Source organism: Apteryx rowi, unplaced genomic scaffold (assembly GCF_003343035.1).
Source record: "Apteryx rowi isolate R43461 unplaced genomic scaffold, aptRow1 scaffold_490, whole genome shotgun sequence".
Taxonomy (NCBI): Eukaryota; Metazoa; Chordata; class Aves; order Apterygiformes; family Apterygidae; genus Apteryx; species Apteryx rowi.
Window position 1 is genome coordinate 119,444 of NW_020450750.1, and position 18,726 is coordinate 138,169.

At 38.1% G+C, this 18,726-nt stretch overlaps 1 protein-coding gene across 3 annotated transcripts in view; it reads right to left on the reverse strand.

Moving 5' to 3' along the window:
- SENP6 (SUMO specific peptidase 6) overlaps positions 1–18,726 on the reverse strand; it is an 84,081-nt gene that overhangs the window by 58,426 nt on the left and 6,929 nt on the right. For 2 of the 3 annotated variants that reach the window (XM_026079027.1, XM_026079026.1), the window contains exons 2-3: positions 5,083–5,176; positions 295–358 (exon numbers count right to left, since the gene is read on the reverse strand). In XM_026079027.1, coding sequence (XP_025934812.1) covers positions 295–358; positions 5,083–5,176 — 158 coding nt within the window. The remainder of the gene's footprint in view (positions 1–294; positions 359–5,082; positions 5,177–18,726) is intronic. The other variant, XM_026079028.1, reaches the window with a different exon arrangement.

Genomic DNA, 18,726 nt, shown 5'->3' on the forward strand with positions numbered 1-18,726 from the left:
AAATTTTTTTAATAAAACGTTACAATTTTCATAAATGTGTATTTTTTTGTATAAACATGTAAGTGCTAACTGTCTAAACTTTACTAGCATGGGTGACTAGTTTTTTTTCAGAATACAACACAAACAAGAGCTCTGGAAGTCAGAGCAGCAAAGGTATGCAAATAGCTTGAACATATGTGGCAAACAACACAAACTTTCATTTTTAGTATGGCACAGATTATTATGCAACATTGTTTAAGAATCAAACAAGCTTTAATGATACATTTCAGCACCAGATAAACATAGAGCACTTACCTTTCTTTCTTCATTTGGACTGAAGGGCCCATCACTGTCATCTATGCTGAGCAGATTTGCCTCACTAGACAGTTAAATGTGGGAGAGAAAAGCAGATATGCTGTAATGCAGAGCACCAGCAAAATATTTTTAACATAAACAAAGTAGGGCTCTTTTTACTTCCCTCTTTAAATTAAAGCGTATCACATATACATCACATACGTGCACCCAAAACAACAGAAACATTAAAGTGGGCAATGTAGTGATCAAGATAAATTATGTTAACTTGAATTTGAAGTGTACAGATCATTTCAGAAAAAGCAAAAGAATATGATTAATTCAAAATAGAAAACACTGTTTAACCTTCAGCACTGTTATGAAATAGTCTATAAAACCTTATGCATAAATGGAATCAAATGTTAAATTAAAACTACAAAACATAGCATTATTTTGTTCATAAACAGAAGTACGTAATTTAAAACTGTCAAACTTCACAATGCTTCAGGGAGAGAATTTGTATATTAAATATTATCAACTTATCAATTACTGCCAAAGTATGCCTTCCTAAAACAGCATATTTAATTTGGTTCAACTGCTCATTAAAATGAGTTTCTTTAGTACTTCTATATCTGTAATCCTCAAATATTGTAATCTCAAAGAAGATACCTAAAAATACTCATGATAATATGAAAGTGTATTCTGTTCAGTAATAGGCAGTTATCCTCAGATAATTGTAAGTATTAAAAATAAGACTAAAATCATACATGTTAACCTAATCTAGCTGCTACCAGAATAACACATTCTTGCTTTCAGTCTACTCTCTTCACCTGCTCAACATCATCCCCAATAAGGTTACTCCTCACTTGACTACAACAAAACGATACAACTTTTAGCCAACTCTTAATTGTAAGGTTTGTGTTTTTTTTAAAATGAAGATCATTCAGGCAAAAAATTAAATAGCAATACAGGCAGTTATGCCAGCAGGTCCAAGGAAGCAGTTACAGATTATCTGTGTGTGTGTGTGTTGGGGGGGAAACACAATGGAGGTGAAGGTGGAAACACTTTAGCTGCAGGTGTGACACGTTGACTGCAACATACATAGCGACTTAAGCTCTTGATATACAATGTAGTCACTCAGTCCTTCTTCCTCTAACTCTGATGTCCTAAAAACTTCCATACTCAAGATTTCTCTTCATGTTACAATTTATTCTTACATAATACAGATACCCATGCATCAAATAAAAGAAAAGTTCTTGAGTCATAGGGTAAGAACCACACTCTGAAGCTTCCCTAGATAAGAACGTGCACACAGTTGGTTTTGAGATGGGAAGAATAATAGAAGTTTCTTGTTAATAACAATTAGCTGCTGGCACTGTTGCATTTTATTTATACACCTCAATAGTTCTGGGTGCTTAATGGTAAAAAGAACAATGGTCTGGATTATTATCCTCACTAATTTCCAATTATAAAGTGTCACAAACACAGGAGAATATAGGAAACGTACTTCTTTACAAACTATCCATGGATATTAAAGTTTGCAGCTCTGGCATTCAATACTGTATTAACCTAGACAAATYACTTGACCTCTTGATACTCTTTTTTTTCTATAGCTCCAGTTCCAGATTGTACAGAAATCAGGATCAGTTTCAATACATCCCTGTACAGTGTCTAGCCTTTGAGGACTTCAAGATACCACAATACTGCAACCATTATAACAAATGGTGTTTGAGGGGTTGGGAGGGAAGAGAGGGTAACAGACAGCAAAGGAGCAAAACACTAAAAAAAAAAAAAAAAATCACTAAATCATACTGAACAAGAATAACTCTTATGATGCAAGTAAGATGACATGATTAGAAAAATATTTGGGAATTGGATGTTTTTAAAGAATCAGTATTTTTAGATTTTATGGAACATAAAATATATGCATCAGTACCAAAAGTTTGTTTTTTCAGACAGCAAAATACATAGCAACTGAGTAATGTTTGTATCGCATGATTACACTTGCCTGCCTAAAGGATATAATTTATATAGACATAGGAAAAAACGATTCCACTATACCACACATGCACAAACAGACAATAACATTTTAAATTACTGAAATACGCTCAGGGGTCCTGCTGTGGGGAGGATATGCCTCCATGATTTTTCACTTTTTAACTAAACAGAGAACTACAGAGAGATTTTCATATTAGAACACCATCATTTAAATGCAAGTTAAAGTCACTATTAGACATATATATGATATATAATCATATATATATCAATATTCTATAATATCTATAGATATAAGATCAATATCTATATTCTATTCCCCTATTTGTGTACAGTTTAAAAACATAAGAAGAGTGCATGTTTTTACCATTATCCATGAACAACTCAAAGCTTAAATTTATGTTGATGATGGGTATTATACTCCAATGAGCTGCAAGCAAATTTCTATCAAGTACCAGCTGACCAAGTCATTAACAGAGTCCTCATAGGTTTAATGTAAGAATACAGCCAATCCCTTAAGTGGTAAAATGTTATTCTCGGGCCAGTTCAAAGCAAACTCATTGTGTTAATCAATAGGGCAAAAGGCTACACTAAGATCAGGCATTACAATGCTACAACATGTAACACATATCCAGTCACTTACTGGAGATTTGTAGGTTTTTTCCACACAGAAATGCAGTAAGTTACAGGCACTGCTAACAAATAACAGCATAGCATAGCTAATAAAAACAACACTAAAAAAATCCCCCCCAAATGCACTCATTGCACAACACGCTCAAAATATTTGGGGAGGGAGGGAACCAAAGGTTTTTCTGGAACAATTATATGGACTGAGGTTGAGACCCTTAGCAAAAAGGTTACATGAAATTTAGAGAGAAAGGAAGGACAATTCATTATCAAGGTGATTATTTTCTAAGGATTCCTGTCTGTCAACATTTTGTCAATATTTATACAAAGGAAAAATATATCAGAAAAGCAAAATATGAAAATTATTTAAAAGATGTGCTCAAAATGAAGCTTGCAATGCCATTAAGACAAAAAAAGCAAGTGTTACCCAAAATAAATACTTGGGCAGCTTAAAATAGATAGTTGTTTGGAGGGTGCAGGGGAGGGGGGAAACTGTCTGAAATGGTTATCAGAAAATGGAAAAGTAAAACAGGTGGGATCTTCAGTTTAAAACAATCCTAAGAATTTTCAACTGTTGTTTTATCTATATCTGCATATAAGAGTCTATGTAATTCACAGGTATAAAATAAGAATTATTGATGCAAGTAGGTAATAAAATTTCAGTACATCTCTATGGGAAAATTGTAATAGTATTGAACGAAATGAGCAACCACTCAGAAATACTCTCCTAAAAATCAGATACCATTATATAAAACATATGTCCTATAATCAGTTTTTCAAAGATTTTTTAGCATCATTACTCTACACTTATTCCCATTTTGTGTTCTTAAGTCATCTAGAGACAGCTGGAAAACAGCAGTAAATTTTTAGAAGAATCAAATCACTATGCTTACAAATGCATGTTATTTTCATTTTTCAGGACAAGTAAAATGCAAATCCTAATCTGTCATTACACTTGAAACATATTACTATATGTCAGAAATGGATGTAAAGTTGGCAATAAAAAGACATGTTTAATTTTATAAAACTAAAACCTCCTTAATTTGAGAACTCTTTAAAAAGTGGTTCTAATTTCTGAAAAAGTTCTGTTTTGACAAAAGGTCTTAATGCTTACCTCATACTTCAATGAACTCTTTGCTTTAACCACTACTTTCCTATCGCCCTCCTACTCACAGTGTTTGGCAGAATATCTACTAGTATCTACTAAAAAAATGTTACTCTGTGGTGGTCTCCTAAAATTATTAGAGAGGGCAAACTGCAGATCCATACAAGAATTATTTTTATATTTAATCACAGGGTTCAGTTTCTACTTACTAAAAAACATTCATACTTACTAAAGAACTTACAGCTTTTACTCTCCAAAAATCCAAGAACCGCAGACAAACCTAATATAAATTAAAAATCCAACTCCTACAATAGTTACCACTTTAGTGTCAAACATTTTAATGCCACTGGATGATCTCAAATACAGACTTTTCAAATACTTAGTTTCCTGTGCATTCTTTATACATGGAATTTGTATTTATTTCTAAAAAAAAATATGAATTTTTAAAAAAACAACATTAAGATTGAGAAAACATACCAGTAACAATGAAATGTTACAAGGACAGAGTACATATTCTAACTACACACAACAAGTTTAAGCTTTGGTAGAGATCCAAACATATTAAGTAAAGAAATAAACTACTGGGGAACAAAGTCGGTCTTAACTCTATCCTGTGAGATAAACACAAGGCAGAAAAACCTACAGTCTTTTCAGCTCAGTTTCCCTCGATGTAGGCCTACAGTTATTGAAATACCTTAGTCATGACTGTGAGGTAATGAATAATATCATCACTAAAAGGAAAAACTGAAATTGTTCCGATACTCTACCTTTCCATTTCCTTCCTTTGTAGGTTAACATATTTATTGTGTTTCCTTGGACTTGTACCGTAGCTCTGAAGATAATCACAACACTTAAATTTACTGTACCCTATGTTGTAAACYCCATGTTTACAATGAAATTTACATTATAATGCAATTTTTATATGGAAATACTAGTTAAAATAATCACTTCTTCCAAAATAATTTTTCTTAACTGCTGAAGCTTTTACAGTATTATACGTTGTTGCTTATTAATAAATTACAAAAATGTATGTCTTTATACATAGCCACTTATACTTTCAATAGCCTAGATAAAAGCATCCTTACTCTTTCTCTGTGTCTCCTTCACTTTCTTCAGCATGATCAAAGCTCCAATTATTTTTAAAACCTCCATCTCTCTTGGATTGTGATCTATCCAAAGCTGAAATGAGAGCAAGTTAAGGTAAGTCTTGATTTCAAGCCAAGTTATTAATCAACACAAACCAGAGGAGTAAACTATATGTATGTATTTTCCCTGGGTATTTACTTTGTTGATGTCAACATTTAACTGTCATTTGACTATATAAGTTCATCAATGCAGTAGTGACTCATTTTCCTAAATAAATACAAGTATCTGTCAACATCTTGATTACCAATATAACTGGTCATTATATTATTAAAAATTATGAAGTGAGGCAGTTTTACAAGGCTTTCGACTGTTTTATCGACATCTGTAAATTAAAGGTTCCCTTGGTGACATGAACTATACACACAAGCAGAAAGACTCTTCACACTCATTATTTAAAAGTCTAATACCCAAACACAGATTTAATTTTTCCATGCAAAAGAAACAGCTGATTTTAAAAGTCCCAAATACAATTTTAACATAATATACCTTTCCTAATGCAACATCTGATGCTGATCTGAATTAAAATCTGATGCCAACTGAAATTGATGCTAACCCTGAAATTAAGTAAAAACCTGGACACCCTGAGAGTGGTCATACCATATCAAATCACGGATCCATCTCCTGCAATATCCAACAGTGTGGAGATTTTCTTATAATATGATGGTATTGGGGGTATTCTTAAGTGACAGGGATCCAGAACAGGGAAACAGCACTCATTAAGGCAAGGCACTGTTCACCTAGGCCTTAATTATTGCAACTAAGAGCTGCCTCACAAAAATTCTGTATGACAGATTAAGCAGCAGCTTAGATTCTGGTGTAATTTGTGTCTTGTCTCATTATGCTTTTCTCTACACAATTGGAAAAGCATTTAGAAATCATGAATGTGACCCTATGCTTTGCTAGAAAAAAAATATGGTGGCCAACAACAGATGTCTAGGGAAAAGTATAAAAACAGGGCACACAGCAATATTTATCCCACACGCAGCCTCAGCTTCCACCTTCTTGCAGCTACCAAGGACTTTTGAGCCAGGGGTAACATTTTTGTATTTAAGTGTTTGCTAGACTTTTTTTTCTTTATAACTGCTTTTTTAAACAACATTATAGAATCAACAGCATCCTGCAGCAARTAGTACCCCAGCTTAATGATATATTATATGATTAAGTATCTCCTTTTGTTTGTCCTGATTCAATCTGGCATCTGCTGATCCTATCTGGTACTCCACTCCTCTGGTTCTTGTATTACGGGAGACAAAAAAAAGCAATCACTCCCTATTCACTCGTGATTTTATAGATCGCCACTGTGCTCTTCCACAGTCATCTTTTTTTCCAAGTTGAAAAACCTTAGTTTAATTTTACCTCAAGCAAAAGCTATTTTATATCATTAAATCACCCTCAGTGCTCATCTCCGAAATTTCTGTAGTTGCACTGTATCCGTTTTGAGATGGAGAAGAGGGGAAACCAACAGTACGGAATATTCAAGGAGCAGATGTGCCATGAATTTTTATAGGAGCAGCATGAAGTTTTCTGCTCTGTTCTCTATTCCTTTCCTAATAATTCCTAAGGCTGGATTTGCTATTTTGACTGCTATGGAGAACTGCATTGACATTTTCATAAATCTATGTACTATAATCCCATCGTCTCATTCATGATTGGTAAGAACCAGTAGAGCCAATCTTTGCATACACAAATTAGGACAGATCCTTCTCCATCCTATTACTCTTTCACTTGCATTACTTTGCACTTCCCTACACTGAATTTCATGTGAAATTTTAACCCACATAACCCAAATGCTGGGCATTTCCTGCATTTTTTGCAGTAAGTACCCTTTAGACTAACCCAAGTAAAGTCTGCGATGTTAATAAACTTTGTCAGCTCATTACTGAGCCCTTTTCCTTAAATCTGCACCAACCTTAACACAGATCCTTGTGGAATTCAACTGGCTACTTCTTCTACTAACAAAACAAGGCTTTTGACACTGTCTCCCATAACATCCTCATAGGGAAGCTCAGGAAGTGTGGGCTAGATGAGTGGACAGTGAGGTGGATTGAGAACTGGCTGAATGGCAGAGCTCAGAGAGTTGTAATCAGCGGYGCAGAGTCTAGTTGGAGGCCTGTAGCTAGCGGTGTCCCCCAGGGGTCAGTACTGGGTCCAGCCCTGTTCAACTTCTTCATCAATGACCTGGATGAAGGGACAGAGTGCACCCTCAGCAAGCTTGCTGACGATACAAAACTGGGAGGAGTGGCCGATACCCCAGAGGGCTGTGCTGCCATTCAGAGAGACCTGGACAGGCTGGAGAGGTGGGCGGAGAGGAACCTCCTGAAGTTCAACAAAGGCAAGTGCAGGGTCCTGCACCTGGGGAGGAATAACCCCAGGCACCAGTACAGGTTGGGGGTTGACCTGCTGGAAAGCAGCTCTRCGGAGAAGGACCTGGRAGTGCTGGTGGACACCAAGTTAAGCATGAGGCAGCAAYGTGCCCTTGTGGCCAAGAAGGCCAATGGTGTCCTGGGGTGCATCAGGAAGAGTGTTGCCAGCAGGTCGAGGGAGGTGATTCTCCCCCCTCTACTCAGCCCTGGGGAGGCCCCATCTGGAGTACTGCGTCCAGTTCTGGGCTCCCCAGTACAAGAGGGATGTGGCACTACTGGAGCAAGTCCAGCGAAGGRCTACAAAGATGATGAGGGGACTGGARCATCTCTCTTATGAGGAAAGGCTGAGAGAGCTGGGCCTGTTTAGCCGGGAGAAGAGAAGACTGAGAGAAGATCTTATCAATGTGTACAAGTATCTGAAGGGAGGGTGTCGAGARGATGGGACCAGACTCTTTTCAGTGGTGCCCAGCGACAGGACGCGAGGCAACAGGCACAAACTGAAACACAGACACTTCCATCTGAACATGAGGAAAAACTTCTTCACTGTGAGGGTGCCAGAGCACTGGAACAGGTTGCCCAGAGAGGTTGTGGAGTCTCCTTCTCTGGAGATATTCAAAACCTGCCTGGATGCAATCCTGTGCAACGTGCTCTAGGTGACCCTGTCTGAGCAGGGGGGTTGGACTAGATGATCTCCAGAGGTCCCTTCCAACCTCAGTGATTCTGTGATTCTGTGAAAACTGACCATTTTTCCCCTCTGTTTCTGTTTGTTGATAGTTACTCCTTATGGGGTTTTCCAGTTTATCCCAAGGCAGCTTAGCTTCTCTGAGCCTTTGGTAAAGGATTTCACAGAGGGAACTATTAAGTTAATTCTGGTCTTTATTATCATTTCCACCAATTTGGGTCGTATGGTCATAAAGCTCACTGATGTGAAATTTCCCAAATAATTCCACTGCCCTTTTAAAAATYTAGTATCTTATTAGCTATCTTCTCTACCTGTAGTAGAAAGACGGTATTAAACAACAAGTAACATGCTACAGTCAATAGCTCTCTTATCCCTGAGYTCCTCTTACAACTTAAAAATATAAGTTTAATCCACCAGCATTTTATTCTTCTCTATTTTCCTCATTTGGACAAAACATCAACTTTAAGAAGGATGACTTTTTATTTCAAGTATCTCCTCTTGCACTACTCTTTGGCTATGTCAGCATTTTGGGGCCTTTTGAAGTCTCTTTAAATAAGCAGCATGAATTTGCTCTAAGCCTCCAATACGGTGTCTTTATGTAACTCCCAGGCTGCCACAACCAGAACAACTACCTCTTCTTATTTATCATTGTTCTGGGTGCGATGGTAGATTCATTTATTAGCCTCATGAAGAACAACTTTTCAGATGAATCACTGGATTTCCAGGAGAACCTCCCCCCTTCCCAAAATATAACAGTATAGGCTTCAAGATTTCTATTTCAACACATCAAAGCTTTCACAAGTCTTCAGTCTGCTGAGAGCACATTTCTTGCTCTGTCTCCAAGAAAGGACCACCGTAAACGTACAATAAAATTGTTGATAAAAAGTTTGCATGCATTTTTACAGGAGCTGATATTACAGGAATAAAGTATCCCGAAGAGTTTGGAATGAAGAAAAGTATCAAACAATGATGCACATACCTAGAGATATGTTATTATTAGACCAGCTGATGTAACTGCAAAAAAACCCTAGTTACAAAACAATACAAAACCCAAAAATAAACAAAACTCAAACCTAAGGACTTTTTCCAGGCAGATCTTTTTTCAGACCAATACAACTGGGGAAAGAGTAAATTATACAAATTTTATCATACAAATGCTTAGACCATTACAACTTCAACCACCTTATCACAGATACCATGGCATTCAGGAAAAAGGGAAATTAATTTAAATGCACTCATAATCATTCACTTCATCCATGCAAACTCACGATAAAGTAAAATGAAAACAAATCTTACCATCTTTCTAATCTGTGGTCAGCTAGAGTCATCACATATTACTGTTAAGAGGATACAAGCACTCAAAAAATCTGACGCAGAAATAATTTGCTTTACTTTCCCTATTGTTTTATTGTTCTGTCAGGTAGGCTTCCAGGCGAAATAGCTTTTCATCTTCCAGTTTTGATATGACCAGTTCTAGCAGGTCAACTCTTTAACCACAGTGAGGCTGCATTTTCACATTTTGAAGCAAAGCTGCATGAACTGGCTCACACACCCCTCACCTCCCACAAGCTGCTGCTTCTTCCTCCTGTCCTGCACCCTGCATACATCAGCACAGCTGTTTCTTCACCTAAGAGCAATCCTGGGGAAGGAAAAGGACTTGGCTGAAAATAACTTGAGTGGGGGGAACCCAACACCAGAAGTTTTTTCAACCAGATCAGTTCCGCACTCTGTTCAATCACACTACCACACTGCAGCTGTGCCAGCGCAGCAGAGGTAAGGAGCATCCAGGAATAGAGATTGTTTTAGGCATTAATAATACCAAAGAAATCTGCATGGAACTACAGCCTAACCTACATTTATAAGTAAAGATTTACAGAACTACTGTTTAAAAGATGTTTTAACATTCCCCTCTCTAAATTTGCTGCAGAAGAGCTGTCAAACCGATTTCCAATGATAGAAAGTAGGGAACAATCATAAATTGATAATGAGATACTACATGAAGCATACAGGCAAGTTCATTGGTAAAATCTATGATACCTGTTCATACAAAGTACGGACATTCTTTCATACATGAAGGCAATTTAATTTCTTAGATATCTGACACAAAGCACCCTTTCAAGAATGTTATGTTAACAGAAAGCCAAAGATAAATACAGAGCACCTGCTCCTGGGCAAAAAGAATTTGCAAAGAAAAAGCACTTGTCTGTAGTCGGTAGCATTGGTCTGTAGTCCAAAGACAAAAAGCATCTGCATTTTCAGAGGCAAGACATTTTTTCTCAAGGACTCTTATACTCATTGACAGTGTTGCATCTGCAGTGCAGAATATGGTGCAAAATGGCTGGACTCAAGAACACAGAGCAGCATAAGTTTGATCATTTGCCAAAGTGTGCTTGACATTTTCTGTTCACTTCTTTATCGGAGAAGTATTGACAACGAGGACTGACAGAAATAGATAAAAGGAGAATAGTTCTGAAGTACAGTAAACATTTTATTTACACTCTCCTTAAAGGTTTTTCTAGTAAGACAGCAGTGGTAACCACGCAACTGACAACTAATGTTTTCTTGGCCCTTTCCACTGATGCTCCTAGCAGAGAAGTAGAGGCATTCCCCAAGGATGCTGCTGTTATGATAACATCAGTAAGTAACGCAGAAATACTTCAAAAGGGCTTCTTTAAGTAYATCAGCAGCAAAAGGAAGACTAAGGAAAATGTGGGCCCACTGCTCAGTGAGGCAGGGACATAGTGACAAAGGATATGGAAAAGGCTGAGGCACTGAATGCTTTCTTTTTGCTTTTTGCTTCAGATTTCACTGGAAAGTTCTGCYCTTCGGCCTCCCAATTCCCCTAATCTACTAGCAGAATCTGTGCAAATGCAGCATCGCTGTTGAGAAAGATACAGTTAGGGAACACTTAAGCCAACTGGACATGTCCAAATCCACTGGACAAGACAGGATGCACCTAAGGGTGCTGAGGGACCTTGCCAATGTCACTGTTAGACCACTCTATCATCTCTGAAATATCATGGCAACTGGGAGAAGTTCCCGATGACTGGAAAAACATCACACCCACCTTCAAGAAGGGCAACAAGGAAGATCTGAGGAAACTACAGGCTAGTTTGTCCCTGAGAAGGTTATGGATCAAATCCTCCAAGAAGCCATTTCCAGCTACATGAGGACAAGAAGGTGAACAGCCAACATGGATTAAGCAAGGGCAAATCACGCCTGACTAACCTGACTGCATTCTACAGTAAGAGGGCTGGCTGTGTGAGTAAGGGCAGAGCAATGGGTGTTGTATACCTTGACTTCAGCAAGGCCTTTGGCAGGGTCTCCAGTGGGGTCCTTACATCCAGCTTGGTGAGATATGGAATGGATAAATGGAATATAGGTGGGTGGAATATTAGTTGGACCATCGGGGTGAAAGGGTGGTGACCGTCAATACAAATCCAGCTGGTGGCATCCCTCAGGGATCAATACCGGGGCCAATATAGTTCAATGTCTTGATTAATCATCTGGATGATGGGACCCAGTGCACTCAGCAAGTCTGGACACAATACCAAATTGGGGAAAGCTGTCGATACACTGGAGGCCAGGGCAGCTTTTCAGAGACCTGGACAGGCTAGAAAAAAGAGCTGACACCTCATGAAGTTTGACAAAAGCAAATGCAAAGTCATGTCCCTGGTCTGGAATAACTCCCTGTAGCAGTACAGACTGGGCTAGGAGGGTCCCAGTGGATAACAAGTTGAACATGGGGCAGCAGTGCATCCATACAACAAAGAAGGCCAACAGCATGCCATATCAGCAAAAATGTAGCCAGCAGTGAGGGGAAGGGACTCCTCCCCTCCATTTGGCCCTTGTGAGACCATACCTGAAGCAGTGCATCCGGTTTTGGACTCCCCAGTATGAGAAAAATATTGACACACAGGAGCAAGTTCAGTGGAAGGCTGTCAAGATGGTCAGGGGGTTGGAGCACATGGACATACAATAAAAGACCAAGAGAGCTGGGTTTGTTCAGCCTTAAGAAGATAAGGCTGAGGGAAACCTTATTGCTGACTTTGACTACCTAATGGGAATGTGTAGAGAAGACAAAGCTAGACTCTTCACAGAAGTGCACAATAGAAGGATGAGAGGCAATGGACACAAGTTGGAACACAGGAAATTTCAACTCAGTATAAGAATTTATTTTCTTTGTACTATGAGGGTGGTCAAGCACTGGGCCAGGTTGACTTGAGAGGTTGTGGGAACTGGACAAGGTCCTGAGCAACCTGCTCTAATGTAGCTTCCAACCTATGTGATTCTAAGATAAAACTAAAAACCAGTGACTAGTTGTAGGTGCAGACCTTTAGCAAAGGCAATTGCACCATCACCACAAACACTTCCAAAATCATGTACCTGAAAGAGTCGTTTTCCTTATTTTCTCTCTCAGTAAATCTGCCACCTACTCGGTCTTTCTGCACAAGTGAAATAACTTAAATAATCTTAAAAGCAGGATCCAGGAACAGATGAGAAGAAAAAAAAGAGCAAAAAAACAAACAAACAAGTGATATTTCCATCTCTAGCAGTATGGCTTTATTTAATTCTCTATTTATATAAGACCTCTACCGCTAGACTGGAGATAGGCTAAAAATTCAGAAAGGAAGAAAAAGCTTCTAGTGTTTTATAGGAAAATTTGGAAGATAGGTTAGGATAGACTAGAGACAACGTATGAATTGTAAATTTACTCCCAAAATGTGAAAAGGGTATACAGTTAACAAGTCACTTTAAAGAAGATGCCATGTGACTAAAAATTCTAGAATGTGATTTCTGTGGCAAATCAGTATGTGATGGTAATCATATCTGATCTCAAATTCTGAACACTGGAAGACTTTATAAGTTAAGCAAAATGCAGCAAGAAACCTTACAGTTTATTATGCATCTGAATTGTAGACCTCTGAATTTAGGCCTATTTATGAACTGCAGGATCCATCTTTATAAAAAAAGCTAAGCTTGTGCAACTGAATACACAGCAGCAATAACCAAAGAGCAATTTATTTTTAGAAAAGGCTGAAACAGTTACATATAGAGTAAGATTAGGAACCTAACCTAAGTACCTGGAAATTAGGCAACCAGCACTGAGGTCTCCAGCTTTGGTACAATAATTGAAACTTCATGTTGAAATAAAGTACTACATCTACATAGTAAAAGCTGGACAAAAATCAAGAATTATTTAACACTTGTAGATTTGTCCTGCAAACTTCTCAAGAGGATTTAGGATAGATATTATCTCCTCTGTGAAAACACAGAAAAAAAAACTGAAGTCCAGAAAGGTTCATGACTTCTATAAGAAAATAACTGGCAACTGTAGAACAGAAGAGGAAACTCTGGAATGTAATTAAAGAAGAAAAAAGCCAGACACTTTGGTGCTCTCAATTGTTCAGTATTTACCTGAAAAAGACAGAAAAGAACACCCAGAAAGAAAGAAAGCAACAACAAAGAAAAAATTCAGTAATTTGGTCAAACAAAAAAGGCAAATCTCAAAAGAATTTGAGTAGGGAAAGGAAAGAGGATAAAAGAGTTATTTAAACTCTACTCTGAGAGAAAAATTTGCATTTGCCTTTTGGTAAAGGCCAAAGACCTGTTTTTTCCCTATTCTTTGTGACACTGGCTAGCTTTCATGCTCCTGTAAGACCAGCAGGATCAGACTGCTGATATGTCTGAAAAGTAATACAGATGAGCTCCACTGAGATTTTTTTGGAGGATTAGTCTTCTGCCAGTTGAGCTTCCTGAGCCAGCTTGCCATGCAGCCATGTAAGTGCCAATGCTGAGTCAAGCAAAGCAGTCTAGAGTACTGTCCCAGKGAGGGGATGCAGGTCTGCCACTCTGAGCAGCACAAAGCAGTTAGCTATTGTAAAACCCCTCCCACTGTTGCACTGGTGCAATTATTTGCATGGCCATACAGTATGGCCCCACACATGGGGACTGATCCAAGTTAAAAATGACCCTGCAAGCACACGTACAGTCAGTCACAAAGCAAGTAGATTGTGTCTGTCAAGGAAGGGAAAAAAAAAAAAAAAAACAAAACTCAGAGACATGCAGAACACACAGGTGACAGCCTCCTGCTCACACTAGATACACTACATACCTCCACTCCCTTTGCAGTTAGAGATGGGCAATGCAGTGAGTCCGAGGACCAGCTGGGCAGACACCTGGTGGCTAATCACCAGAACAGCTCTCCAGGCTCCACCTTAGACATCTGTATTTAGGCATCTTAACTTTACTGAATCCCACCCCACAAAGGTGTAAGTAACACTTAATGAAAAAATTAAGCACAAAGCATAATACAGAGGGTTATTTCCATTATATGTACAAAAATTGTTACAAAAAAGTTATTACAAAAAATTCCCATTAGTACAAAAAACATCAACACAATGATATGTTTGCACCTTTCTCTATACCATCACTACAGAAAGGGATTCTAGCTTGTTCACACTATTTAGTCTTAAAGAATATACATTAATGGTTGCAATGGTGCAATTTAAAACAATAGAGTGTTATAACTAAGTTATTATATTAAAAACACAGGAATCTTTGTAATGGAAATATCAAACTTCACTAGACATAACAATGAGTTTCAGGAACACTGACAACTGTAACTAAACCACAGTACACTAAAATTCAGTAAACAGGAGTTAATTTTAAAGAGTCAAAAGAGAACTTTAATATCTATGGAAAAGCAAACGTTTTCTCAGTGAGTAATTATTTTTAAAGGCAGTGAAAATGAGGAAGTGCTATTGGTCACACAATATTTAAAACTGCAAAATAACGTTAGCTTTGGAACTCCACCCAATTACAAGCCTTGTATACAAGAAATATCACTCAAAAGACAGTTGAAGCAAAACATCCAGCTTCTGAGAGACTAGCCTACAGCTGGACATGAGCTTCAGCCGTCTTCAGCCAAACATGATACCGTGCTTATCCTGATCAAAAACCTGCCAAGGTCCATGAACCTGTTTTGAGTTTCTATCAGTCCTTTCTATTACAGGGCACAGAGCAGGTCTTTCTTCCAAACAAGGAGCAGCACCTTCTCCATCTAACAACGATTTTGCTAGATGACAAAGCACTTTTTGATTATATGAGTGAGAGATATTATTTTCTGATGTCCACCAGGTAAAGATTCAAACACTACATATTTGCATTATGGCAATATACAATCATAATAAGCTGGAACATAGTAGTCCAGAAGTCCATTTTTGGAAGAAGTTTATTCTTAATTGTAGGTGATCCTGCCTCTTGAGCAGTAAAGTCTGGTAGAAATAAAATTACAATGGTCTGTAGTAAGTGTTCCCAGAAGAAATGAGCTTAGAAATTACAAACGCAACTGTAGATATGAAACCTAACATCCACCGCACAGTTCAGATTCTCATCTGATGGGCTTTTGAATAACCTTTCTGTTAGACCACTGTATTAAATTCTGTCATCAGCAGGATATTCATATTTTGCTAAATGAGCCACAAAATTGGACATGCCAAACAAACACAGTATTATATCCTACAATATTAATAAAAATACATCAGCAGTACGAATTTTTGAACAACTCTGTGGCACTGAACAAAAACATTTTCACGATAATAACAAATACTCTTGCAGCTGTTTCTTGTAGACAAAGATTGCTAAGTTTAATATTAATCATGTCATATAGCACTATGTTTTACTATGTCAGCAAAATATCATCAGTGTTTATTATTCCTAAAACATCTATGTGGCAAATCTTATAAAAAATACCAGGGAGGGTGCACTCTGGCTATAGCCTATATGGTCAGAAAGTTGGGGAGGGTGAGAGGAAGGTTTTGCACTGAGCTTCTGAACCATCATTGCTCTTTATGTACCATTCAAGAATCACCCAGAATAAGTTATCCCAAATTCAGTGTCTTCCACTCCAAATTATTCTTTCATGAGAATTACTGGGATAAACATTCAAAGATGTTCCCTTGCTTCCTACAACACTTAGAGTACTTGCCCATTAACAAAAACTTTTTAAAGGCCTGCTGACCAACCTGAGAGGAATAACCACAGCCTGCTAATTTATTTCCTCCAATCTTCACTATGAAGTAGCTCTGCACAGAAGCCAGCCTACTATTTAAAATAACTGAACTTCCCTGGGCAGAGTAAAGCTGCAGTTTCACAAGAGCATTTATTCTGAAGTTTAAGTTACATACTACAACTTAAACTCCCCTAACAGCTCACCAGGAAGGTGAAAGGGAGATGTCCTACTCCTCTCACACGCAGACTCTGCCTGCCCTCCCCAGTCCAATCCTGCTGTCCTAGCTCTTACGCTTATCCCTTGCTGAACCCAAAGTTTGGCAAAGTGCCAGTCTAGCAAGAACGTGCACTGTAAGTTCAATCTTTCTGGCAAAAGACTGGTAAGGCCTGGGTTGGTGGATGGTGCRGGACCCACCATGCGCTGGGGGTGGAGGGAAGAGAGGCACAACTTGCCCTGTGGGGCACGGTGCTGCAACCAGGGAGCCCCCTGAGCAGTGCAGCTGCAGCACCTAATGCTCCCTTCCAGCAGCTAACAACGTTCTCCTAGTCCCTACGCCCAAACCAGCTAATAATTTGGGTTCTCTTTGTTTGCATGGCTTAAAAAATCGTTGGCATGCAGCTTGACATTCAAAATGGAGTTTGCAGCATAAGATAAAAGCAAAGAGTTTGCAATTTCATACAGTTCACTGCTCTAAGAAATCTGTACACACAATTTATCATTACTCTGTACAAGACAAAAGTATCACATCAAAATCATTTTACTGTTCTCTGGACAGTTTATTTTGAAAGAATTATTTTCACCTTTGATATTTTTGAGCTACAAATTACTTGTGTATATTAACTACAAGACATCAGTACTTATGTTTGTACTACAATCATTTTAACAACTAAATACCCCCATATATCATTAGAATATAATTCTTTCCACAGATTATTTAGACAAAAGTTATTCAAGCAACAGTATTTCCTAAATGCTATTTCTTTAACTCACAGCAGACATTACATCATAGATAAAAACAAAAAACAACTGCTCAAAAGTTATTTGGTCTTAATCATTCCTGTTAGTTACAATACCCAAATAACCACTACCCATTCTGTATTCTGATTTATACTAGGCTCTAATTCAAAGACTGGATCACCCTCGGCACAATCTCCAGTTTATGCTGGGAGATTACACCATACAAGAAAATTAAATAAACTTTCAGTACATTTACTACATTCTATTGGAAGTACTCAAAAGACATTTCAGGAATATATGTATGCAGTAATGAGCTCCAACTAATGAGTTATATGACGTTAGTAGTTCTCAGAAAAAGCTTCCATCCTATATGTTTGTGTCACAAGATTAGACAGTGATTTAACGAAAAAAGTACACAGTTTGATTTTAACCATTTATTTAAATAACTGATTATCATTTCCACATTTCCTAAAGGAAAAGGAATTCCTTGGCCTCAGGAGTAGAACGAAAAACACCTTGTATCTTACATTTCAGAAGGATCAGAGAAATGGATAACCAGCTGATTCCTTTTGTTTTATGATATACAACAACACAGGGTGCTGAGCATCTACTAAGAAAGTGCCATTTACTCCTCTGAATGTGCAAGCTGACTTGGCCAATACAGGACACCAACTTTGAATTTACCACGGTATAAAACTGATGTTAATGCTCCTTAAGATTAACTTCACCTGAAAATATTACATGTACTCTGCTGTTAAACACAAACAGTAAGAGGAAATTTAAGAACACATGCTTTTAAAAATTAAATGTGCAAGACAAATCTACCGTTGTGTTTAATTCTATAATGAATATGGGTAGTGAGAAAAATTAACGCACTAGGCAAATTATTAACTTCAAGCAAGTAGTCAAGTACAGAGCAGAAAACAGATTAACCTATGTAAGAACACCATTACCTAAAAAAAAAATCCAATTTTAAACTAAACAGGTGTTAAGCCACTGGCAAAAGGCGGGGAGGGGGAGGTACAATCTGCTTTTTCCCCAATGGAAATGCCTTTCAGAACAAGAAAGGATCTACAGTTGTCCCTTCCCTCCCACCCCAAATAATTTCTCCCCTATATCTTTACGGCCTCCCACCCCAGCTCCATTTTTTTTTTAAACTTGTTCTCTCAGCCTCCTAGAATATCTGAAGCCATCCTGCATGCTCTTCCACTCCTTTCTCCAGGACACACACACACACGCCTGCATACGTTCTCCTATGTTAGCAGCAAACTGAACCATGCCGAGGAAACACTTCAGGGGCACTAATTTCGATTTTACTGTTCCATAAATGCAACCAAGTTTCACAAAATTTCTAGCTATATCACACAGAATGGTTGAGATTGGAAGAGACCTCTGGAGATGATCTAAGTCCAACCCCCCTGCTCAAGCAGGGTCACCTAGAGCACGTTGCACAGGATYRCRTCCAGGCAGGTTTTGAATATCTCCAGAGAAGGAGACTCCACAACCTCTCTGGGCAACCTGTTCCAGTGCTCTGGCACCCTCACAGTGAAGAAGTTTTTCCTCATGT